The sequence below is a fragment of the Capra hircus genome, chromosome 1 (assembly GCF_001704415.2).
Source record: "Capra hircus breed San Clemente chromosome 1, ASM170441v1, whole genome shotgun sequence".
Taxonomy (NCBI): domain Eukaryota; kingdom Metazoa; phylum Chordata; class Mammalia; order Artiodactyla; family Bovidae; genus Capra; species Capra hircus.
In genome coordinates this window covers 56,561,511-56,586,571 of record NC_030808.1, presented here as the reverse complement: position 1 = coordinate 56,586,571, position 25,061 = coordinate 56,561,511, and the positions used below count along the sequence as shown (strand labels likewise).

Here is a 25,061-nt window from a genome sequence, read left to right as displayed (position 1 = left end):
TGGACCTTCATCTCCACTAATTCTGCACATTTCTTGGGCCATCTGCACGATTCTCATGTTTTGGACTTTGCCAGCCAGGTCTTCATCAGTTAGTTGCCACAGGACACTACAGAGGGAGGAGAGCTGATATAGGTACAGAAATTTTTGTCCAGTGACTATGGAAGAATGCTCCTAGATGGCTGTCACTGGACCCTCCTTGAGAGCAAACAAGGTATACCTGAAGGGTATTTAATGGCAAAATTCATTTCTCTTCACCAGGGAAAACTGGGTTCGAAACTTAGCTCCATCACTTAACTGAGCAATGAAGTAACTAATTCTTCATAAATGACAGTTTCACAACTCTGAAATGGTAGTAATAATAATAGTATACTCCTCATAGCATTGTGATGGGGATTAAATGAGATAATAACTAACTGTGTCTGGGAATACTGAAAAGAAACCAATAACAATGATTGAGGGATGAGAGTTAGTCACAAGTACTTTTCATTACAAATTTTTAGACACTGAATTTTTAACATGTTCATTCACCACCAAAATATGAAGAAATAACACTTACAAAAATATTATTCTATACATGCATAAAAATTATCAAAAATGATAAGATAACTTGTATGTCTTTTAGCACAATGAGTAAAAATAACAAATTCTTAATAAAGCCTACTGACATTACTAGGTTATCAAACTATTAAACAGTCACAAAAAGATGTCTACTAGTAAGTAGAAAATACTAAGATATGTATATATGTGTAGAATAATGTACATGTATGAATGAAAGAATATATGCAAAACTATAACATTTATTTTTTCTGAGTAATGGAAATGCAAAATAACTGACATTGTTTTCTCTGATTGACCTCACTTTCACATTGAACATTGTGTTATCTTTATAATTAGGAAAAATTTTATTTTTCTACAGCTATGTAATCATAACAGAATATTTATTCAAACGGGCTTCCCAGTTGGCCCTAGTGATAAAGAACCCACCTGTCAATGCAGGAGACATAGAGTTGTGGGTTGAATCCCTGGGTCAGGAAGATCCCCTGGAGGAGGGCATATTTAAACATTCTACTGAAACAATGGCCTTCACTGTGATTGTAATGAAGTAAAATTAAGATTCCCCACCCCCCACAAATCTGTTATATATCAAAACTATTGACCGAAGTTCCCACTGTACTGATTTTGACTGTTGTATGCTACAAGTGAAAAGAAACATTATGTCTGATAGGCTCTGGCTAATCCATGGGGCACTAGCTAAGGCATGGGTCAATCTCTGACCTCATGAACATACACAAAAATGGTTAAAAAAAATCCAAGGGCAACCCACACACTGCAAAAGAGAGACGTTATAAAAGCTCTTTTCATGTGCCCACTAGAGTGCCTGCATCATACCTGTACAAGATGGTGCTCCGGATTGGCAAGAGAGAGTCATAAATGGTCAGGGAGTCGGTGACGCAGCTGTCGGCTTCAATCTGGACAGACTCTATCGAGAGTCGGATCAGATGGCCCACTATGGCCACCAGCTTGAAGTGGCACCTCAGCCTCCCTGAGGTTGTTGAAATCTCCAGAGGGTAGCGGAGAGACAGATGATCTGCGTAGAAGTCCTGGGAGCAGCCTTTGTCTGCGGAGACAGCACTTGGTTTTGCTTTGTTTTGTTTTAAGAATGATTTTCCTAGAAATCTTTATAAAAAAATAAACAAAAAAAGAGCTCACATGGAGAATATCTGCTGCTTTTGCCAGCCTAGAATCCACTCTCATATCTTCTGATAACAGTGCCTAGATTTTACTTTGAGAAACCATCCTCTACATGGCTTCGTTGGGGTTAAACTCACCCCTAGATCCAGAGGGGAGCACACAATGCAGACTGACCAATCAGAGCCAGAGAAGCTGGTTCGGGAAGTGGCATATCAGCCAGTTTGAGACAATGAGACTCAGTGCCAGGACTTCTGCAGGAACTATCATGAAATATAGGTGAGGTTTTCTTTTTTTCCTTCAGGGTGGCTAAACTGATAAATTATAAGCTTGGATCTGCTGGTGGCCATTTATGCCACCACACTGGAAGAACCACTTGATGAAGCCTCAACAGAAGAAAGCAAAAATGCAGAGTCCTGATGATATTTTATCTTAGAACCTGGACCCAACCATGTCTGCAGCCAACATACTCTATGTATATCCCAGTTATATGAGTCAATCAAGTTTCCTTCATGCTTAACCTAGTTTGAATATCCATTTGTCACTTGCAACTGAAAGAACACTAACAAATACCATTGAACAGGAAAGCTACAGCCAGAAAGGATATAGGTTTGTAGGCAGGGACATGGATGGGGGGAAAAGGGCAGGGAAGAAACCACAGATAGAATTTACCAGATCCTATGGTTGAAGAGTAATCTGACCGAAGACCAGCTGCAAAGAAAAAGTACATAGAAAAAAAAACCTGTCAGTCCCAGAAATCAGTTTGTCAGAATTTTGCTTAGTAAAAATATTTTCAGTCATTTAAAAGCAATCAGTATATGTGAGATTTGCTTTAAAATAATCCTGTAAGGTCAAGGAAGTCATTTAGGTATTTAGAGATCAAAATAGAACAGTAAGGAGTTGATAGTTGTTGAAGCTGAATAAAGGGTGTAAGCGTTCACTAAACTATTCTCTTTACTTTTATGCTTCAAATCATCTGCGGTAACAAGTTTTAAACACTTTTTACGACAAAAAAACCAACAAAATTTGAAAATAACTGATTTGCATCTGAAATAGTGTATGTGGTACAGAATTTTCCACTAGACATTTTCCATTCATTCTTTACTTATTCCAAATACTGTTCATCTACCTACTATATGCCCGCTTATATCTAGCTATCTAATTTAAATCAAAATAGAAAGGTGCATACATTTGAGATTAAATAATAATTAAACCACTTTTCTGTTAAGACAAGTGATGGAGTTTGCATTTTGACTGTGCTATGGAGCAGGCCATTTTGGAGCATTGGAACACACCATAGAACATAGACACAGGTCTGTCTGAACAAAGGAAGAAACAAGCAAAGTAAACCTCAGGGAAACTTCCCTTCTTCAGGACTTTGTCCCTTGGAGCCTTGGTTTGAAGATGCCTGCAGCCAAATTAAGCATAGGGGAGGGTTTGTTGTTTAGTCACTCGGTCCTATCCGACTCTTTTGCGACTCCATGGACTGTAGCCTGCCAGGCTCCTCTGTCCTTGGGATATTCCAGGTAAGAATACTGGAGCAGGTTGCCACTTCCTTCTCCAGGGGATCTTCCAGACCCAGGGATTGAATCCGAGTCTCCTACATTGTCAGGCAAGTTCTTTACCACTGAGCCACTAGAGAAGCCCCATAGGGAAGGATACACTTTAATAAATTTAATTTCATAAATATGAAGTGAAGTGAAGTGAAATCGCTCAGTCGTGTCTGACTCTTTGCAACCCCATGGACTGTAGCCTACTGGACTCCCCCGTCCATGGGATTTTCCAGGCAAGAATACTGGAGTGGGTTGTCATTTCCTTCTCCAAGGGATCTTCCCGACCCAAGGATCGAACCCGTGTCTCCCGCATTGTAGGCAGACGCTTTACCGTCTGAGCCACAAGGGAAGCCCTGTTACACTTTATATATTTCATAATATATTTCATAAATATATTTGACCCTAATTCTGTTGTCTAATCATTGTATATAACATTTAGCAACTTTCTTTATCAATGTACCTCCAGAGTCTTTAGCTAATCCTGTTCCACCGAGATTGTGGAAAAGAATACAGTCATTCCTCAATATCCACCAGGAACTGGATCCAAGACTACCCCCAAGGACACCAAAATCCAAGGACACTCAAGTCCTTTGTATAAAGTGGAATAGTATTTGCATTAAAATCCATGCACATCCTTTGGTATACTTCAGATCATCTCAAGATTACTTATAGTAGCTAATTCAACATAAATGCTGTGTAAATTCGCCAACCTGCAGCAAATTCAAGTTTCGCTTTCTGGAACTTTCTGGATTTTTTTTTCCTGAATATTTTGAACCCACGGTTGGTTGAATCCATGAATGCAGAGTCCGTGGACACAGAGGGAAGACTGTACTTCGTGACAACATTGATTATGATAAAAGAGTATCAAGAGTACAGCTGGAAGGAGAGCTTGAAGAAGAATTACCCAGTAATCACCATTTAGTACCACGGAGTCCATGTCCACAGCCAGACCCTGCAGGCTCCCCACAGAGGTCCGGTTTATGATGCTTGTCTGGATGGAGTCCTTCAAGATAGCAGCCACACAGTCCTCACAGAAGATGTGGCCCTTGGCATGAGGCATGACAAATACAAGCCAGAAGTGGACAAGGAGGCCACCTTTGTTATTACTGCTATAGTGAAAAGAGAAAGAAGTTCAGGGATATACCTCTTCAGAAGTAGACATTCACAAGGAGCCAGTGACCCAACTGATAAATTCAAGGTGAAGCCAACGAGCACACCCTTCAATAAACATAGCTTCCTTCTTTAGGAAGCCATTGACCACTTTTATGGGAATTTAGAAAGAAAAGCATCTTGATATGTGTATTCTTGCACTGGGTTCAGATCTAGAACCATTAGTATATTTTGCATCTCCATGGAGAATACCAGAGAAGGCAGTGGCACCCCACTCCAGTACTCCTGCCTGGAAAACCCCATGGATGGAGGAGGCTGGTGGGCTGCAGTCCATGGGTCGTGAAGAGTCGGACACGACTGAGCAACTTCACTTTCACTTTTCACTTTCATGCATTAGAAAAGGAAATGGCAACCCACTCCAGTGTTCTTGCCTGGAGAATCCAAGGGATGGAGGAGCCTGGTGGGCTGCCGTCTGTGGGGTCACACAGAGTCAGACACGACTGAAGCGACTTATCAGCAGCAGCATGGAGAATACACTGTTTCTATGGGTATCAATCAATGTTCACTGCCATTACAAATAACAACAGTTAGAATGCTTGATACCTCAGGATCTTTAGACACAGTGCTAAATCTGCTTTATCCCATTAATCCTGTGAGGAAGGTCCTATTACTCTTCCGACTTTACACATGAAGAAATGAGGGCCAACTCGAAATCATACAGCTGCTGAGTAACAAATCTAGAATTGAAGCCTAATTTGGTTTTCAGGTAGCTGCTCCTGCTTCAGTTTGCTCTTGGAGCAGAATCTCCTAAGACATAAACATTGTCATGTTTTATGAAAAAAAAACATAAGATAGCGTTCTACCACACATATTTTGGGAAATGGAAAGTGGAGGAAAGGAAACAAACTGCTTTACTACAAGACTTTCTTAGTGCCTTTAATCTGCCAAAATGAATTGTGAATCTCTGCAGATATAGCGGAGGTGGGGGAAGGCAAGATACAGTACACAGCACACAAATTTTCCTAAAAATCATTTGACCATGGGATGCTTTTTTTCTCAGAAGATTTCCAGCCCCTAGCTTTTTACTGAACATATTTTGAAATACATCGATCAGTGTTTTACTTTTGCCTTCACCTAATAGTAGTGGACATGTTTATGGCCATTTTGCCTAGCAGCATTAGTACAGAGGTCCAGGTTAATTCCAGGTGTTTGTGTCTGTTCAGTCTCTCAGTCGTGTTCGACTCTTTGTGATTCCATGGGCTTTAGCCCACCAGGCTCCTCTATCCATGGGATTTTCCCAGCAAAAATACTGGAATGGGTTGCCATTCCCTTCTCCAGGGGAGTTCCTGGTGAGTTTCAGTAAAGGAAGAGAAAACCTCAGCATGACAAAGATCTGGGTCACAGTTGTGCTAAAAGGGTATTAACCCACAACTCTCCCCAAGAAGTTACTTGCAAATGATGTTATCACAGCCCTTCCACACCGTTCTGAGGAATTTACGGCAGTGAATGTAGAAGTCCCAAAGCAAGGGACTTTCCGTACCTGACATCGGCAACTACAGACTGCTTGTAAAATTCGGAGAAGGCAGATGTTGTATAAACCAGGTTTATCTGCAAAAGAAGAACAAAGGTATCTGAAGTGTTTCAAACTTGGCTTCCATGCACCAGTACCCAGCGTTCTATAGGTCCAAGCTTTGACAGTTAGCAAGGAGGAAAGCCAGGCTCAAGCTAAAGGCTTCTAATGCCAAACTCAGGCATTATTCTTTGAATTAAAATAATTGATTACTTCCTATATCAGAGTTCGGAGAAGGCAGTGGCACCCCACTCCAGTACTCTTGCCTGGAAAATCCCATGGACGGAGGAGCCTGGTAGGCTGCAGTCCATGGGGTCGCGAAGAGTCAGACACGACTGAGCAACTTCACTTTCACTTTTCACTTTCATGCATTGGAGAAGGAAATGGCAACCCACTCCAGTGTTCTTGCCTGGAGAATCCCAGGGACGGGAGAGCCTGGTGGGCTGCCATCTATAGGGTTGCACAGAGTCGGACACAACTGAAGCGACTTAGCAGCAGCGGCAGTATCAGTTACTGTCATTCTGCTGTTGGTGAAAATTAATCAGTTACTTTTATTCATTTATTGCTGTCTTTAGATACCCTAATCAAGCTTAACTTCAGAATTATGCTACTCCAATAGTAAATTTTCCCCACAATAAGTAAAATTCCTTTAAACATATTTTCAAAGTATTTGACCCAATCTCTCCTACCAAAGCACACCATGGAAAATGTATATTCTCAAGGACACATTCCTAACTAGCCACTAGAGGGCGAGTAATACCCACGGTAGCGAGTGAGAGCAGCGTGAAGTCGCTCAGTCCTGTCCTACTCTTTGCTACCCCGTGGAGTGTAGCCTACCAGGCTTTTTCATCCATGGGCGAGAATACTGGAGTGGGTTACCATTTCTTTTCCAGGGGATCTTCCCGACCCAGGGATTGAACCCAGGTCTCCCTCATTGGAGGCAGATGCTTTAACCTCTGAGCCACCAGGGTCTTACATCTCCCTTCAGAAATCTCCAGTCTCCAGGAATTTTTATTTTAACACCATCAATGGATCACAAAAAGAGAGCTACTTCAATCAACTGACATGGTGTGCCCTTACTTAGCATTTCTAAAACCAGTTTCTTCTACCAAGTCTTCCCCTGTATTCCCCGTCCTGCTGCTGCTGCTGCTAAGTCGCTTCAGTCGTGTCTGACTCTGTGTGACCCCATAGAAGGTAGCACTCCAGGCTCCTCCATCCCTGGGATTCTCCAGGCAAAAACACTGAAATGGGTTCCCCTTCCTCGGTTCAGTTCAGTTGCTCAGTCGTGTTCGACTCTGCGACCCCATGAACTGCAGCACACCAGACCTCCCTGTCCATCACCAACTCCCGGAGTTCACCCAAACTCATGTCCATTGAGTCGATGATGCCATCCAGCCATCTCATCCTCTGTCGTCCCCTTCTCCTCCTGCCCCCAATCCCTCCCAGCATCAGGGTGCTTTGCAGTGAGTCAACTCTTCGCATGAGGTGGCCAAAGTACTGGAGTTTCAGCTTTAGCATCAGTCCTTCCAATGAACACCCAGGACTGATCTCCTTTAGGATGGACTGGTTGGATCTCCTTGCAGTCCAAGGGACTCTCAAGAGTCTTCTCCAACACCACAGTTCAAAAGCATCAATTCTTGGCAACTCACTCCAGTACTCTTGCCTGGAAAATCCCATAGATGAAGGAGCCTGGTAGGCTGCAGTCCGCAGGGTCGCACAGAGTCGACAGGACTAAAGCAACTTAGCAGCAGCAGCAGCATGCAGTTACAAGCATAATTTAGATGGATCCTAAACTACATATCATGTGTAATTCATAGATGAGATTGTGCTTACATAAAGAAATGATCCTCTTAAGTGTAGAATTAATGGACTTTTAGATATGCAGATGACACCACCCTTATGGCAGAAAGTGAAGAGGAACTAACAAGCCTCTTGATGAAAGTGAAAGAGGACAGTGAAAAAGCTGGCTTAAAGCTCAACATTCAGAAAACGAAGATCATGGCATCTGGTCCCATCACTTCATGGGAAATAGATGGGGAAACAGTGGAAGCAGTGTCAGACTTTATTTTGGGGGCTCCAAAATCACTGCAGATGGTGACTGCAGCCATGAAATTAACTCTTACTCCTTGGAAGGAAAGTTATGACCAACCTAGGTAGCATATTCAAAAGCAGAGACATTACTTTGCCAACAAAGTTCCATCTAGTCAATGCTATGGTTTTCCCAATGGTCATGTATGGATGTGAGAGTTGGACTGTGAAGAAAGCTGAGTGCCGAAGAACTGATGCTTTTGAACTGTGGTGTTGGAGAAGACTCTTGAGAGTCCCTTGGACTGCAAGGAGATCCAACCAGTCCATTCTGAAGGAGATCAGTCCTGGGTGTTCCTTGGAAGGACTGATGCTAAAGCTGAAACTCCAGTACTTTGGCCACCTCATGCTAAGAGTTGACTCATTGGAAAAGACTCTGATGCTGGGAGGGACTGGGGGCAGGAGGAGAAGGGGACAACAGAGGATGAGATGGCTGGATGGCATCACCGACTCAATGGACATGAGTTTGGGTGAACTCCGGGAGTTGGTGATGGACAGGGAGGCCTGGTGTGCTGCAGTTCATGGGGTCTCAAAGAGTCGGACACAACTGAGCAACTGAACTGAACTGGACACAATATCCTTTCTGTGTTGGTGCTTGTATTTAAGACTGTAAATCTCATCAGCTTTTGCACAGTTAATGTCTCTATTATACTCTTTAGAAAAGTATATTTTATGGTTAATAAAATGTAAAGACTGCACCTGCTATTATGCTAGCATTCATTCTTACATATTTTCACAGGGAACCTGTTTTAATGAATTTATTTTGAGAACTTTTAAATCAAATTCTATGTCAGGATTTTACATTAATGTCCAATAGGTGGTTAGATTTGTTCAATGTTAAATAGGCATTATGGTAACTTCCTCATCAGTTAAATTACTAATTTAAAGTATAACATGTTTTTTATTAAGGGAAACTAACTTATAGAGAAGTTTGGCTGAGAATAAACAACTGTTAAGGCCGTTTGTTGTACAGAATGCTGTGCTTTGATAAATCATGATGGTGTAATAGAATTGTATCTTCCTAAGTAATAATTTATAGTGTTTCTCTAGTAAATCTTGAATAGCTTATTTAACTTCTGTGGTCAAAAAAAAGTTCTGTTTCTAGTCACATGTTCTCTAAATCTTCATGTCACTTACATGTTTGCCATCATTTTTGCTTTACTGTATTTGCCTATACTGATTCTTGAAATTTTAGCTTCAGAGTCGCAATGAATCTGGTTTTTCTTCATTTCTTTGCATGCATCTATCAGCCTAATGATTTAAGGAAGCAGTGTCAAAAGGTAAACTATTTAGTAATTTAGCAGGCCTTTGTTTCTCTGTGAAATATTAAAGAGTCCTTATCATTTAACATGAAAAAAAAAAAAAAAGCCCTTCAATTCTTCGGCACTCAGCTTTCTTCACAATCCAACTCTCACATCCATACATGACCACAGGAAAAACCATAGCCTTGACTAGATGGACCTTTGTTGGCAAAGTAATGTCTCTGCTTTTCAATAAGCTATCTAGGTTGGTCATAACTTTTCTTCCAAGGAGTAAGTGCCTTTTAATTTCATGGCTGCAGTCACCATCTGCAATGATTTTGGAGCCCCCAAAAATAAAGTCTGACACTGTTTCCACTGTTTCCCCATCTATCTCCCATGAAGTGATGGGACCAGATGCCATGATCTTAGTTTCCTGAATGTTGAGCTTTAAGCCAATTTTTTCACTCTCCTCTTTCACTTTCATCAAGAGGCTTTTTAGTTCCTCTTCACTTTCTGCCATAAGGGTGGTGTCATCTGCATATCTGAGGTTATTGATATTTCTCCCGGCAATCTTGATTCCAGCTTGTGCTTCTTCCAGCCCAGCGTTTCTCATGATGTACTCTGCATATAAGTTAAATAAGCAGGGTGACAATATACAGCCTTAACGTACTCCTTTTCCTATTTGGAACCAGTGTGTTGTTCCATGTCCAGTTCTAACTGTTGTTTCCTGACTTGCATACAGGTTTCTCAAGAGGCAGGTCAGGTGGTCTGCTATTCCCATCTCTTTCAGAATTTTCCACAGTTTATTGTGATCCACACAGTCAAAGGCTTTGGCATAGCCAATCAAGCAGAAATAGATGTTTTTCTGGAACTCTCTTGCTTTTTCCATGATCCAGCGGATGTCGGCAATTTGATCTCTGGTTCCTCTGCCTTTTCTAAAACCAGCTTGAACGTCTAGAAGTTCATGGTTCACGTACTGCTGAAGCTTGGCTTGGAGAATTTTGAGCATTACTTTACTAGCGTGTGAGAAGAGTGCAATTGTGTGGTAGCTTGAGCATTCTTATATAGTAGCTACATAGTAGCAAAATCACCTACCTAACCTACCAGAGCCTCTTGATGAAGGTGAAAGAGGAGAGTGGAAAAATTGGCTTAAAACTCAACATTCAAAAAACTAAGATCATGGCATCTGGTCCCATTACTTCATGGCAAGTGGATGGGGAAACAATGGAAACAGTAATGGACTTTATTTTCTTGGGCTCCAAAATCACTTCAGATGGTGACTGCAGCCATGAAATTAAAAGATACTTGTTCCTTGGAAGAAAAGCTATGACCAACCTAGACAGCATATTAAAAAGCAGAGACATTACTTTGCCAACAAAGTCCATCCATTGACTAGCTAGTCAATGTTACGGTTTTTCCAGTAGTCATGTATGGATGTGAGAGTTGAACCGTAAAGAAGGCTGAGTGCTGAAGAATTAATGCTTTTGAACTGTGGTGTTGGAGAAGACTCTTGAGAGTCCCTAGGACTGCAAGATCAAACCAGTCAATACCGAAGGAAATCAATCCTGAATATTCATTGATGGGACTGATGCTAAAGCTGAAGCTCCAATACTTTGGCTATCTGATGTGAAGAGCCAATTCATTAGAAAAGACCCTGATCCTGGGAAAGGTTGAAGGCAGGAGGAGAAGGGGACAACAGAGGACAAAATGATTGGATGGCATGACCCAGCCAATGGACATGAGTTTGAACAAGCTCCAGGAAATGGTGATGGATAGAGAAGCCTGGAGTGCTGCAGTTGATGGGGTCGCAAAGAGTCAGACATGACTGAACAACAAATGGCCCATGAGGAAAACACAAAACTCCCAAAACCTTAGAAATAATACAGCATCATGGAAAAATATAATCCATGGAGTTTAAATTCACTATGCAGCACAGAACATGTTACCTTGGCCTACTGAGCTTCCTTTCCTCTGCCACCTTCTCTCTTTTTTATTCTGTAAAGAGGTGATAAAAATGCCTACTTCTTTGGGTGGGATGATAAATAGTTATAATTAAATGGGTTGAGCACAGTACTAACTATACAAACAGGGTCTACACAAAGCCAGCATTGAGTCTGCAGGAGGCCAGGGAGGGTTGCTTTGAGAAAGGTTTTTTGGATGGGTCATGAATGACGGGTGGAATTTCATTCCCTAGAGGCAGGACAGAAAAGTTTAGGTCCAAAGTGAGTAACACGAGAAATCAGAGCCACCAGACAGGTAAGTGCAATGATTATTCATAATGTGCAACGATTATTCATACCAAGCAAAGACTGCTTTATTTCACAAAGTTTCTGTGGGAGAAAGTGGTGGAAAATGAGACTGGGATGATCAGGGGACAGATCTAGAAAAGTGCTTGCCTGCCATTCTTCAGAATCAGTATGATATCCTCATGCCAAAGGAGGAATGTTATTGTTGAAGGATCACTCCAGCAGTAGAGAGGAATGATTCTGGGTGGGGATGGAGGAGTCCTGCCTGGGATTAGAAAAAAATCTTAAGGGGATTTAAAAAGAATGTCTCCTTCTTTGGGCTAATTGGAGAGATAATTGATGTTTAGGAAAGGCCATGATAGATATTTTTCTGTTTGACCAGTTATACTTCTAGGAACTCAGCTAAGGAAGTAATCAGAGACACACAGCTTACCTGGTGGTTTTGTTATAACATTGTAACAGCAAAAATTGGAAACAACTTAAATATCTAATAAAAGGGACTTGCCAACTTCAAAGCTATCAAAATTTATGTGTTTTTTTTTCAAAGACTATGTACTCGCATAGAAACATGCAATATTAAGAAGAAAAAGTCAGATTATAAAACTGAGTATCTACTAATACTCCAGGTCTGTGCTATATCCTCTCTGTGTGGTCCAAAATCAAAAGAGGCTCTATCTCTGGAGATTGCATTAAAGGAGATTTTATTTTTTTAATACTTTTTCTAAATTTTATAAATGTTTACAATAAATATGAATCAGTTCTATAATAGGAAAAGTGGGTTTTTTTAAGTGAAGAGATGATAGTGTATCAGTTTTGAAATAAATGTGTATGGATCACAGAATTAATCAGCATGCATGTAATTTCTGTACTAGAAGGCATTTTAAAGTTCATCTGATCCAATTACTTTATCTTATAGATAAGAAAAACTGAAGCTCAGGAAGTCATTTCTTTTTATTTTCAGTGGAAAAAAAAAGAAATAATCTATAAAATAGCAATTTTATCTTACAACCATGATGAGCTAAATCCCATGTTTTCCTGAGTTCTTCCTTCAGCCCCCATCCCTCCCCTGCTGACCTCACCTTTCCCAGCCTCTCCCAGCTCCCGCCATCACCTCACCACTCGCTGCACGGTCTGCGCCACTGACAGAAATTCCCTGGACTCCTTCTGTCGGTATTCAGGAAGAAACTCAATGTTGGTGATGCGAAACATCCCAGCAAAGTAAAAAGCATCTCTGCTTTCAGTCTTACCTGTAAGACAGGAGGAAAGGTGGTCAGGATGCCTTCCCATCTGTGTGGTGGTAAGGCATGATCTATGTCTGTATCACTGTTCTAAAATGCTTTTATTTTAGACTGTTCTGTATTTTACTGGTCGTAGTCTGAGAAGCTCTAAATGTAGTTTACAACATCTCTTCCATACGCATCTGTCCTAGAGTCACTAAATAAGGACTTTTGATAGCTCAGTTGGTAGAGTCTGCTTGCAGTACGGGAGACCCTGGTTCAATTCCTGGGTTGGGAAGATTCACTGGAGAAGGGAAAGGCTACCCCCTCCAGTATTCTGGCTTGGAAAATTACATGGACTGTTTAGTCCATGGGGTCGCAAAGAGCCCAACAGGACTGAGCAACTTTCACTTTCAGAGTCACTAAGGGGCCAAAAACATAGAGCATAGACAGTGTTCACATGTCTCGCATCTGTGGCAGGTAAGGAGGTAAGAAATGTACACTGCCAAGCTCTGGAGTGTCACGAGCACAGGTGGGTGAAGAGGGAAGGACTCCCCCAGCTGACCTCCACTGAGCCCCAAGTCTCTCATCCCCTTTCTGACTTTTGTGGATGATGCCCTGGGTGCTGGGCTGATCTTTAGCTCTGAGAAATGCATGGAGAGCTTATTCACAAACTGTGGTCCTCAGTCCAGTGTCAGATACTGCTAAGTCGCTTCAGTTGTGTCCAACTCTGTGCGACCCCATAGATGGCAGCCCACCAGGCTCCCCCGTCCCTGGGATTCTCCAGGCAAGAACACTGGAGTGGGTTGCCATTTCCTTCTCCAATGCATGAAAGTGAAAAGTGAAGAAAGTGAAAAGTGAAGTCGCTCAGTAAGATAACTCCTGCTCAAAAATTCTGTCCAAGGAGGACCACGGGACTGGATATTATTTGAGCCAGAAACTGCTGCCAAGACAGACAAAGATATTGCCATATTTGAGATGCCTTCAGATCCCTGAGAATAGCCTAGGGAGATGAGGACTCTCTTTTCAGACTTTCCTTTTTGTTACAAGGTTTTATTGCTATGAGGCATCACCCCCAGGTTCTCATGGCCACGGTATATTTCTTTGCTGAGACACATGTCCCATGGTATCAGAACTTCCATCTGCATTTCTGCCTTTCTAAATGAATACTAAATTTTTTTGTTCCTCAGCCCTTAACATGGGTAGTGAGTGCCTGACTCAGATTTCAAGCTCAATCAATGTTGGTGGGAAGGAGGGGAGAGGAAAACAGAGAATAGTCTTAGTACAATGCCCAGCACCTGGAAATGCTAAATAAGTGATGGCTGAATTAAAAGAAGGTGCAACCAGGATTTCCTTGGTGGTCCAGTGGTTAAGAATCTGCCTTGCAATGCAGGGGACACAGGTTCAATCCCTGGTCAGGGAACTAGAATTCCACATGCCCATGTGCCACAACTACGGAGCCAGCACACCACTACTAGAGAGTCTGTGTACCAAAACGGACGGTCTTGAATGATGCAACAAAGATCTCCATGCATGCCATACCTGAGACCAGACACAGCGGAACAAATATTAAAAGAAAAAAGAAGGTGCAACCTGTATGAAGACTGGGGAGCTACCTCCCTGCGTGATCCATTCAGGGGTCACGTTAGCCGTGTAGTGAGGCTGTGGAGGGGTGGGGAGGGGCCAGAGGCCTGAGCTCCTGTCCTAAATTTGTTCTTTCAAGTTATGAAGTTGAAACTGAATTCCTAAAACTGAATTCCTCTGCCAAGTTTAGGACTAATCTTTCTGTCCAAAACTCTCTTCTTTTTCTTGTCCTTCAACTGTTCACCTCAAAGAAAAGAGGGAACTGAAACAGAGCAAGACCCTGTGGGACCCTCCTGGGTACAGAAGCCTTTCTGTTTTCCCCATTTCTTTTTTTGTAGGAAAAAGGATTCATCCTCCCAGACCTTCCCTGAGTTACAAAAGGTAGATTCAAATCGTTAGCAGTTAGAAATGAAAGAATGCAGAAATAAAGGAAATGTGGTCATGAAACAATTGTACAGCGATAAAGCAGAGACCTAGTTCCTCCTCGAGGGATATACATCATGTCAGGGGAGTGTGTAATTTCCTCAGTTCTGTTTTGTCACAACAAAAATTTGAAGCAACGGACCGGCGTTACAGCCCTCGGACGGGCCGGTGTCACAGCTCCAAGTTACAGCTCAGTTTTATTAGAAAATAAAGGAAAATACATCCTCAAGGCAGGAAGGCTTGCCGACCCAAAAGACACAAAGAGGAGAGAGACAGAGAGCGAGCCCTGGCCCTTTGGCTCCTCTTTTTTTGTTTTTTCTCCTCCCCCGGACTTGCCCTGTGTAAACTGGGCTAGCCAAGAGTGCTGTTTGCTCCACCTGAGGCCCTCACTCCGTCCTCCGACCTTCCTCTGTTCTATTTTCGCAAGCTTTTCCCTTCCTTGTCTTTTAGTCACTGTCATTCTGGACTCCTTTTTCCTATTCTTACTACCTAACAATCACAATCTGGTCTATATCTTTGCGTTCTTAAGGCAGAGGCACCCCACTCCAGTACTCTTGCCTGGAAAATCCCATGGACGGAAGAGTCTGGTAGGCTGCAGTCGATGGGGTTGCTAAGAGTCAGACAGGACTGAGCGACTTCACTTTCACTTTTCACTTTCATGCATTGGAGAAGGAAATGGCAACCCACTCCACTGTTCTTGCCTGGAGAATCCCACGGATGGGGGAGCCTGGTGGGCTGCCGTCTATGGGGTCGCACAGAGTCAGACACGACTGAAGCAACCTAGCAGCAGCATAGGAACTAAGGCCCCCAAACAGGTGGAGAATGGTGACTTCAGCCTGAGCACAAACACGTGGACTCCAGACTGGCTTGAACCAGAAGGCTGAGATTGAAACAGATTGAACCAGAAGGTTGAGATTTCTGACATACCATCCTGTTATCTCACCACCAACCATCAGAAGAAAGTCACACACCCCTCAGCCCACATTCACAAAATTTTCCTTTAAAAACTCTTCCTTGAAGACCATCAGGAAGTTAGCATCTTTTGAGCATGAGCTGCCCATTCTCCTTTCTTGCTCCAAATTCTGACATTGCAATTTGCTTGGCTTCACTGTGAGTTGGGCACATGAACTTGGGTTCAACAACAGTTATATAACCTTGGACACACCACTTTGCCTCATTAGGCCTCTTGTATAAAGAAACATTTGTTTCTGTCTCTGATTTTACTAAGAAAGTCATTCTTAGGTGTTTCTTTTTTTTTTTTTTTTTTTCTGTTGCAGATTCTTAAAATTTAAATGAAAGCTCTGACCACCTGGAAGCTCACAGGTGGTGAGCTTCCTTCTTCTATCCGTAGGTATTCGAGGGATAAACAACGCAAGAGAGTTCAGTTTAGCCAGCTTACATTTATCTAACTCTTCTGCTCAGGTCAACATACAATCCCTGCTTGTGAAACCGAGCAGGACCCAGTGGGGCCCTCCTAGGCACAAAAGCCTTTCTGTGTTCCCTGTTTTCTTATTCATAAAAAATCAGGGAAGTAAAAGAATGCAGAAACAAAGGAACAATCAAGAAACTATAGTCCAGGATCCTTGTTCTTCTGCAGGAACCACCCATACAGATGGAGGATGGTAACTTCAGGCTAAGCACAAGAATCCTTAAATACCACCCTGTTAGCTCATCAACCAATTAGAGGATAGTTGTATACCCAACAGTCCTCAGTCCAGATTTTACCTGTAATAACTTCTCCCTGCAAACCATCGGGGACTTTAGAGCATAAGTCACCCATTCCCCTTGCTGACCCCTGCAATAAACCTTTCTCTGCTCCAGCCTCCAATATCATGGTTTATTTGGCCTCACTGTGCATTGAACAAGCTTGCATTCAACAACAAATGGTCTTCCAGATGAGCTGTCCACCTCATTTCTGTTTAAAAAAAAAAATCACATGGAAATTTCCTGTTGCTCCAGTGGTTAAGGCTACATGCTCTCACTTCTAATGGACAGTTTGGACTCTGGAAATAAAATCCCACAAGCCTCAAGGTGCATCCAATAAAAAATAAAAAATCACAAGCCCCAAATGGAGTCTTTTGCCCCCATGACTGCAAATTAAGACCTAATTGCAGAACTTCTCTTGTGGTGCAGTGGATAAGAATCTGACTGACAGCGCAGAGGACACAGGTTTGACCCCTGGTCTGGGAAGGTGCCACATGCCCTGCCCAGGCACCACAACTACTAAGGCCCGCTCACCCTGGAGCCTGTGCTCTGCAGCAATGAGAAACCATCACAATGAGAAGCCCCTTCCCCCACGCACAAGAGAAAGCCTGCACAAAGAAACAAAGGCCCAGCATAGCCAAAAACTAAACTTAAAAATAATAATAAATAAATAAAATTATAAAGAAAAAGGCTTAATTCCAGTTTCACTCTCTCCGGGGAATGTGACCTTTAAACAGACAATTTGAAAATTCCTGATCAACACTAGAGGCAAACCGCATGATAAAGACCCCTGCTCCCCCAAGATCTGAAGGCCTGCCCAGAACAATCCTGTCTTTTCTTCCGCTAATAGCCTCCTTGTCCCACCCTCCTTCTGCTTATAAAATCTTCCATTTTGTTCACCAGCTCCAAGGTTTTTATTTACTATTAAACAAAATAGTATTTATTGATTTATTTGCTAGGTATTTACCATTTACTATTCTATTGACTATTAATAGATGGGATGCTGTGATTCATGAGCAAGTACATAAAGCCAATTATATCACTAGATTTACTTGGTTGAATTTTTGTTTTTTAACATTTTTCAAGGCCACCCTCCATGCTCAAATTTCATGTATCAAAACTAACCTCTGTTGTTTGTGAAACAATTCTCTTATTCATACCTGTTTTCCTTTCCTCATACTAGCCTGTCTTTCTGAAATGCCCTTCTCTGATGTTCAGACAACCAACAAATTACCTCATCATAGTGATGTCCCAAAACTTTATATGAATGTGCTAGGCAATGCAAATACATCAGTTTAGGGCTGGCAGAGAACTGATGGGAAATAAGTTGGTTTGCTCTGGGATGGGGCTGTGTGTCTTTTGTGTTTGTCTTAATTGCTCATTGACTTGACTGCCTTCACTAGTCTGTAAAGACAGATTCTTTCCTGTCTACCACTCTGTTCCATGACTCACAGGGTCCAGCTCATAGTGGGCCTTCCCAGGCTGTGTCAAATAAATTTTCAGAAGCCAGTTCATGAAGCCTTATCTAGACTCGATCCCTGAACAGGTTGTTGGATGCTTCCCTTCTGTGACTTCAAAGTAATTTCTTAAGAAAAAAAAAAAAAAATCTGTCCTCACTCCCTCTCCAGCACTGAGCTGTGAGTTTTTTGAAAGTAGAAAATGCATCTCTGAGCTTTTTAAAAGTAGGAGATGCATCTTGGTGTGCCTGATATCTTACATAGTACCACACAAATCATAGGTGATCAATTTCTATATATAATTGACCTGAACATCTCAAGACAATATTCATTCATTCTTTGCCTATAATTTAGTTTTCCAATCAAATTTTAATATCCTTGAGAGTATCTTGCATTAAATACAATCATGTGTAGGGTGGGAAGTCCAGCATAAATCAATAAATGCTATAGTTACTGAGCTGCTTGGGTAACTACTCTCTAAGGAAGAACTTAGTTATTACTCCTATCCAAAAGCATCAGTAAGATTGACAAAAACATAATCAACTGGATAAACAACATAAAAACAAAGAAGAGAAAGGTGCATTAGAAAACTGAAGTGCAGGGAGCTGGAAGCATGAGGTTGCCTAGCAACAGGCCTGAGTGGGTGGATGAGGAAATAAAACAGCTTAGCATTCCATTCATTTTTCACAGCTAAAAATGTGTTACATTTCTGAACCAATCAAAGGCTCCCAAGCATTTTCCTCAGGTCTTCTCTTGCTGGTATCTCTGCTCCTCTGGGAAGAAAGCAGCGGTGGTAAAATAAGAAATGGGAAAGACAATTCTGGCTTCTTCCTTAAAACCTCAACAGTTTTGGAAATGGCTTTCAGTCTAAGAAGTAAGAAAATTCTATCAGAAACACCCAGGGGCAGATGGGACCTGCATTGCCAATAGAACCCTCAGGGCAATCCCTAACACCAAAGGTACAAGGGATTTCAACTCACTGATGTAGAGCCACAGCAGTGTCCAGGCTATGACCGCTAGGATGAATAAAAATACTGTGAAAAGAACAATTTTGTTTTGGGTGTTCCAAAAGGGAGCTTTCTTCTTGAGTTGCTTCTTGGGTTTGGCTCCGGTCATGGGTTTTCTTGGTGGTCGTCTCCCTGGCAACTTCCCTGGGGCACTGATGACCTGAACTGAGATATTGGATATCTTCAAAAGAATGAGAGATGTGTTAACAATTAGAAGTAGTCTAGGGCTTAAATACAACCACTCAGTCAGGAGAATCTTAGTACTAAAAGGTGTGCATAAATCAAATGATCTACATAAGCAACAACTTGCACTGAATCACACAATTAAGACCAATCAGAAAAAAAAAAAAAAAAAACAGTATATGAACTCCAGTGAAATTGTATCCAGGTTCTCCCCTCAACTTTCCAATTCTGCTAAATAGATACTAGAGAGGATAGACCTGAATTTTATGTAAGTGAACACTAAAGGACCTAAAGGGCAGACAGTTAGGATTCTATGCGGGTTGATTCGTGAGTCCACATCTCTGGGAATGTATGTGTTTGCAATATATATAGCTTTTTTCCCACAATCAGTGTCTTCTAGGCTGAGGCAGGATTGACAGTAAGAATAGAAGTGAGTTCCTCAGAGAAACGAACTGATTTCCTAATTATGGCTTCATGAACCGGTGGTCATGAAACCAAGCAGGACCTCCCTGTGTCCAGGGGTTCCTGGACACAAAAGCTGTTCTGTGTCCCCCATTTCTTGATTACAGGAAATGGGCTTCATTCAGCCTCCATTACCTTTCCTGAGTTCCAATGAGCAGGTTCAAACTGTTGCTAACTAGGGAAGGGTGGATGCAGAGACGAGGGAGGAACAATAGTCCAGCCTTGGGTCAGAGTCTTGGTTCTCCATCAAGGGATACACATAACAATATTTTTGAGCCATTTTGCAGATACTGAAATCCCTACCAGGGAGAAATTAATGGTATGCTGCCCACAAGCATGTAAATCCCAGACTGGTTGGAACCAGAAGGTTAATGATGTTGACTCCCACTTACCTCACCACCAACCAATCAGAAGGTGGTCCACAAACTGGTCATAACCTCTGTGAACCATTACTATAAAATTTCTCAGTATCCCCTCCAGGTTGGGACACACAATTCTGAGGACATTAGCCCGCTGTGGCTCCTTTTGACTACCAAAGCAATAAAGCTATTTTTTCTACTTCATCAAAAACTGTCACTGAAAATCAGTTCTTTGTCCAAGTACAAAGGCTGAGTTTGGCTTCAGTAAAGACAAAAGTTCAGAATGATTCTCTTGTTTTGTTGTAGCCAAATGCTCTGGGAAGCAAACTCACTCAGAAGGACAGCATGGGTAGTGGACTGCAGTTTATTACACTGGGGCGTCCGAGGCAGAGTTTCCTCTTTAGCCAGGGACCCTGACTGACTTTTGCGAAAACCTTGCATACCTTAAGTGTTCGTACTCAAGACCCCATCCCCAAATTCCTTAAACCTAGCCTGGAAAATGTTAAAGGGAAATACAATCAGGTTACAGCCATGACTCATAATCAGAAGGGTCAGCTGGCATACATTGTAGCCTACACCAACGGGTGCCCTGAAGGTTACAAGGTGATTGGCCACAGAGAGGTTTATTGCATTCTTTCTGACTGTGGGAAATCTTGGTACGGAATCTGGTGTTCATCAGTCCGTGAGGCCTGTTCTGCTGCAGGTGTGTTATCTCCACGGCTACCCGGCACATAGTCCAAAGTTCACTGAAAATGCAAGCAGCCCGATTCTCCAAAGATCACTGGGAATGTAAGATGGAGCTTCCTTCTCTTTCAGGATGGAGTCAGCTCAGCCTGTTCCTTTCCTCCTTCAGTTTGTGTGGCGATGAAGGACAGGGGTCAAGTGCTTGTTTTACCATCACCTCACAGGCATGCTCTAGAAGTCAGCGACTGGCCTGAACAATAATTCAGTTTCTCAATCACAAATGAAAAAATGACCAAAAAATACAGAATGAAATAGGAGACTCATGTGAGATTAGAAAATTACCAGTTTTAGCATATTGACATACAGTGTTGTCTGCAACAGCGACAGGAAAAAAGGATATTATTTAACTCTTTGCCCTCTTTTTTTTTTCTCCTCTACTCTGTCATTTGATGCTGTGAATTCTTTAATAATGTAAGTGAGAGTTCAGCTTCGTTGAAGGAGAGATTTATACATGTCAAGGTAACTAAACATCAATGATGAAATAACTTTAAACCACACATTCTTTTAAAGTCAAGAATGTGGAACACCAATATTAAAGAAATAATTCCTCTTTTGAGCTCTCCTCTAAGAGTGTTCTCATTCTCTCTTACTCTCTCTCACTGTTCCCTACAAAGTACATGTCTTCCAGTCTTTAATCCTACCAATTAATGGGATAATGTGTGGCCAAGAACATTCTAAATTATTCATGGCTCCCTCATTCTTTGTGCCAAACACTCCTGTCAACCCCTGGAGTGAAATCTAGCTTGCATGCCTCCCAGTGAAATTGAACTAGACCAGAGTTCATCGAATGTGATGTTCTGTAGGACTGAGGATGCTGTTTCTAAATAGAAAACTTTCTGTTATAGGATGAGTTGACTATGGCGTCAAGCTACTTTAAAATATACCCCCCAAGAAGTCAAAAAGGAAAACTTAGAGCAGTGCTAGGCCATGATGGACTAACAAGGCCAAAGTTGGGTCTTTAAGTGCGGGAACACATTACAGGCAGTCTCAGTTAGCCCTGATTAAATTTTAAAATGGAATTTGTATAGAGATCAGTACAATTTCCCTGGAGTTTTAGAAAAACAGCTGCAAATCAATTACCAAGTATAGCACTTTAAAACAAGCTCATATTTTTAAAGTCCATTAAGTACCAAAGGAAGGTTAAGTATTTTATTATTGTTTCCTTCATTTTTTTAAAGTGACTCAGTCTCATTTTACTAACAAGGTCAACAATAAATGGCATTCAAGTAAGAGAAGGTTTCTCACAATGTACTTACATTCACATCAACAGCTTTGGATGAAATATTTCTGTTTTCTTTGTCCATTTTTAGGTGTTCTGCAGGTGAACATCCAGAGGTGCTTCAAAGCCAGCTTTTCAGACCCTTACATTCCCGCTTGAGAAGAACTGGTTGCCATATTCAAGCTAGCTAGAGGGATGGAATCAATTTACCTCCACCGGCTCCAGTTCAGAAACTGAAGCTGCCTCATTGCTATATAGTGAATGTTAAAGGGACCTAGCAGAGAGCTTCACAAATCCCAACTAAAGACTTCTTAATGTTACTCTGAATCAGGCCTCCTAGAGCCCAGCCTCAAGGCAAGTTTGCTTCAGGAGGATAGAATCCAACAACCCCCAGATATTTACAAGTCTTTTAAATGTTTGCCTGCATCTACAAAGGAATATTAAGAGATCTAACTTCTAACCCTCAGCATGGCTTCTTAGAAATCCCTACACTGCCCAGGGGAGGGTGAAATGCATAAAGGAAGTCAATTGTATGGTGATGGATAGTGATTAGATTTAGGATGATGACCCCTTTTGTAATGTATATAAATATCAATTTATAATGTTGTGCTCCTGAAATTATATGATGTTTCATGACAATTTGCCTCAATTAAAAAAAAAAAAAAAAGAGGGACTTCCCTGGTGGTCCAGTGGCTAAGACTCACCCTCCCAACGCAGGGAGCTCAGGAACTAGATTCCACATGCCACAACTAAGAATTTATTTTGCATACAGCAACTAAAGATTCCAAGTGCCCCAACTAAGATCCAGTGCAGCCAAATAAATAAATATTTTTTAAAAATTCTTCCCCACCCCAACACATACCCATTTCTCTTGCTGGCATCTCATGCCAACTCCAGAAGCCTCACTTTCTTATTCTGCTCTCAGCTTTCTAGCTACACTCTCTAAAAATCCCTGTTCAAGAGGTTTTTTGGTTTCCTTCTTTACTTCCTCTCCTCTTGCAGTCCTCAGAAAACCCAGGCCCTTCCTCATGAAAGTCCCCTGTTTCCATTTCTGCTATTCTTCCCCAGGTCAACCTGAATTAGATTCAAGGTAAAGGAGAGCAATTTCGAGGGTGGAATAAAGTTCACACATTGCTCCCCATTTCCCTGTGAGACAGGCATGCTTCCCTCTGGGCACTGGGCATCAGTGGAAAGTTGATCAATCGCCCTTTAAAAGGGAAGCACTGCTCTGCTGATCTGGACAAAACTCTGCGTCATTCAGGGGACAGTCATCAGAAAGCAAGTGAGAAACTGCCTGCTGAAAGGGGTGGAAGATAGCTAAGTAAAGCCTGACAAACAAATTATGTCATGTTGTACACATTTGCTTCCTGGCTTTTTTATTTATTACTAACAGTGATAAAATGACTAATAATGCTTTAGGCTTTATAATGGTAAGAGAGGGAAATTTTAAATTGAAGTCCTTTTTAACTGCCTGTCCTTTTTGTATATATTTCCTATATTTTTAGAACTACTCATTTCACAAATATAAGTAAAATATATGTCCTGGGCAGTGGCCACTGAAAAGACCCTCTCCTTGAGAATCAAACTTCAGATAATCTCTTCTGAGCCCTTTTTATGGCCAGGCCTCATCCTGGGATCCTTATCTCATCTGCCTGCCCAACTGTAGAAAGAATCCTGCTGTCAACACGGAGAAAATCCCACTACCTTGATATCTGCTTTCCTTTGATAGCTGATTAAGTTCTTCAATCTCTTCCTTTAATGTAGAGAATCTCAATCTTTGGCCTGCTTTTAGCAAGAATCCCTTGACATTTGAGGTTTCTTCTCAGTAATTTTCTATCTATTGATACCCTCACCCTGTTCATTTGCTATCTTTGAGGCTTCTCTGGTGTCTCAGCAGTAAAGAATCTACCTGCCAATGCTGGAAACTCAAGTTCTATCCCTGGGTCAGGAAGATCCCCTGGAGAAGGAAATGGTAATGCACTCCAGTATTCTTGCCTGAAAAATCTCAAGGACAGAGGAGCCTGGTGGGCTACCATCTATGGCGTTGCAAAGAGTCCAACATGACAGCAACTAAACAAAAACAACCAGCTGTCTTCATCCAATCTGGGATTGAGCTACGTTCTATTCTGAAGTCTCTTCCCCCTATTACACCATTCTCTTTGAATAAAATTCTTTCAACTATGTGTTTGAAACACCAAGAATGGGAAGGGGCAGCAAAGCATAGGAGTTTGCACTATATGTACAGAATTTTAAAACAATCATAAAACCAACTACAGGCTGACTTTTAAAATCTCATTTGCCAACAGTTCTAAATAATGTCAGTGATAAATTATTCTTCTCTGAAAAAAAAATCTTTGTTGTAAATTCTAAACAATTGCTTCCATTACAATTAAGTTTTAATAATATATATATATATATATAAGCTTCAAATGGCACATTTTAATTACTCATTATTTAATAAATAGGAATGTTATATAGAAGTTAATTTGAAGAACTCCCATTTGTGTGAAAGTGAACGTGTTAGTCACTCAGTCTTGTCCCACTCTTTGTGACCCCATGGGCTATAGCCGGCCAGGCTCCTCTGTCCACGAGACTCTCCAGGCGAGAATACTGGAGTGAGCTGCTATTTCCTTCTCTAGGGGATCTTCCTGACCCAGGAATCAATGGGTCTCCATTGCAGGCAAATTCTCTACCCATTTGTATAGTTGGCTTCAAACACAAACGGACTCTATTGAACATGTTCATTTTGAAAGTACGTTTCTAACAGTTTGGAATCACTTGAACTCACCTGGGGCAGAATTTTTGCATTTCAGCATTTCAGTCCTGAATATTCATTGGAAGGACTGATGTTGAAGGTGAAACTCCAGTACTTTGGCCACCTGACGGGAAGAACTGACTCATTGGAAAAGATCCTGATGCTGGGAAAGACTGAAGGAAGGAGGAGAAGGAGATGAAGGAGGATGAGATGGTTGGATGGCATCACCACTCGATGGACATGAGTTTGAGCAAGCTCTGGGAGCTGGTGATGGACAGGGAAGCCTGGCATGCGGCAGTCCATGGGGTCACAAAGAGTCAGACACTACTGAGCGACTGAACTGACTGGTGCAGAATTCTTGCTTCCAAAAACCTCTGTGGGACTACGAATTCCTGCAGTTAGAGAGGATATTCAAATAAGCAATAATAGAATGATGATTGTAAAGATGAAGAA

The 25,061-nt window shown here is 41.7% G+C and overlaps 1 protein-coding gene across 1 annotated transcript in view; it reads right to left on the bottom strand.

Annotated features, from left to right (window-relative positions):
• TMPRSS7 (transmembrane protease, serine 7) overlaps positions 1-12,735 on the bottom strand; it is a 46,937-nt gene extending 34,202 nt beyond the window's left edge. Inside the window, exons 1-4 of the mRNA XM_005674912.2 lie at positions 12,611-12,735; positions 5,893-5,960; positions 4,158-4,348; positions 1,390-1,618 (exon numbers count right to left, since the gene is read on the bottom strand). Coding sequence (XP_005674969.2) covers positions 1,390-1,618; positions 4,158-4,348; positions 5,893-5,960; positions 12,611-12,703 — 581 coding nt within the window. The 5' untranslated portion in view covers positions 12,704-12,735. The remainder of the gene's footprint in view (positions 1-1,389; positions 1,619-4,157; positions 4,349-5,892; positions 5,961-12,610) is intronic.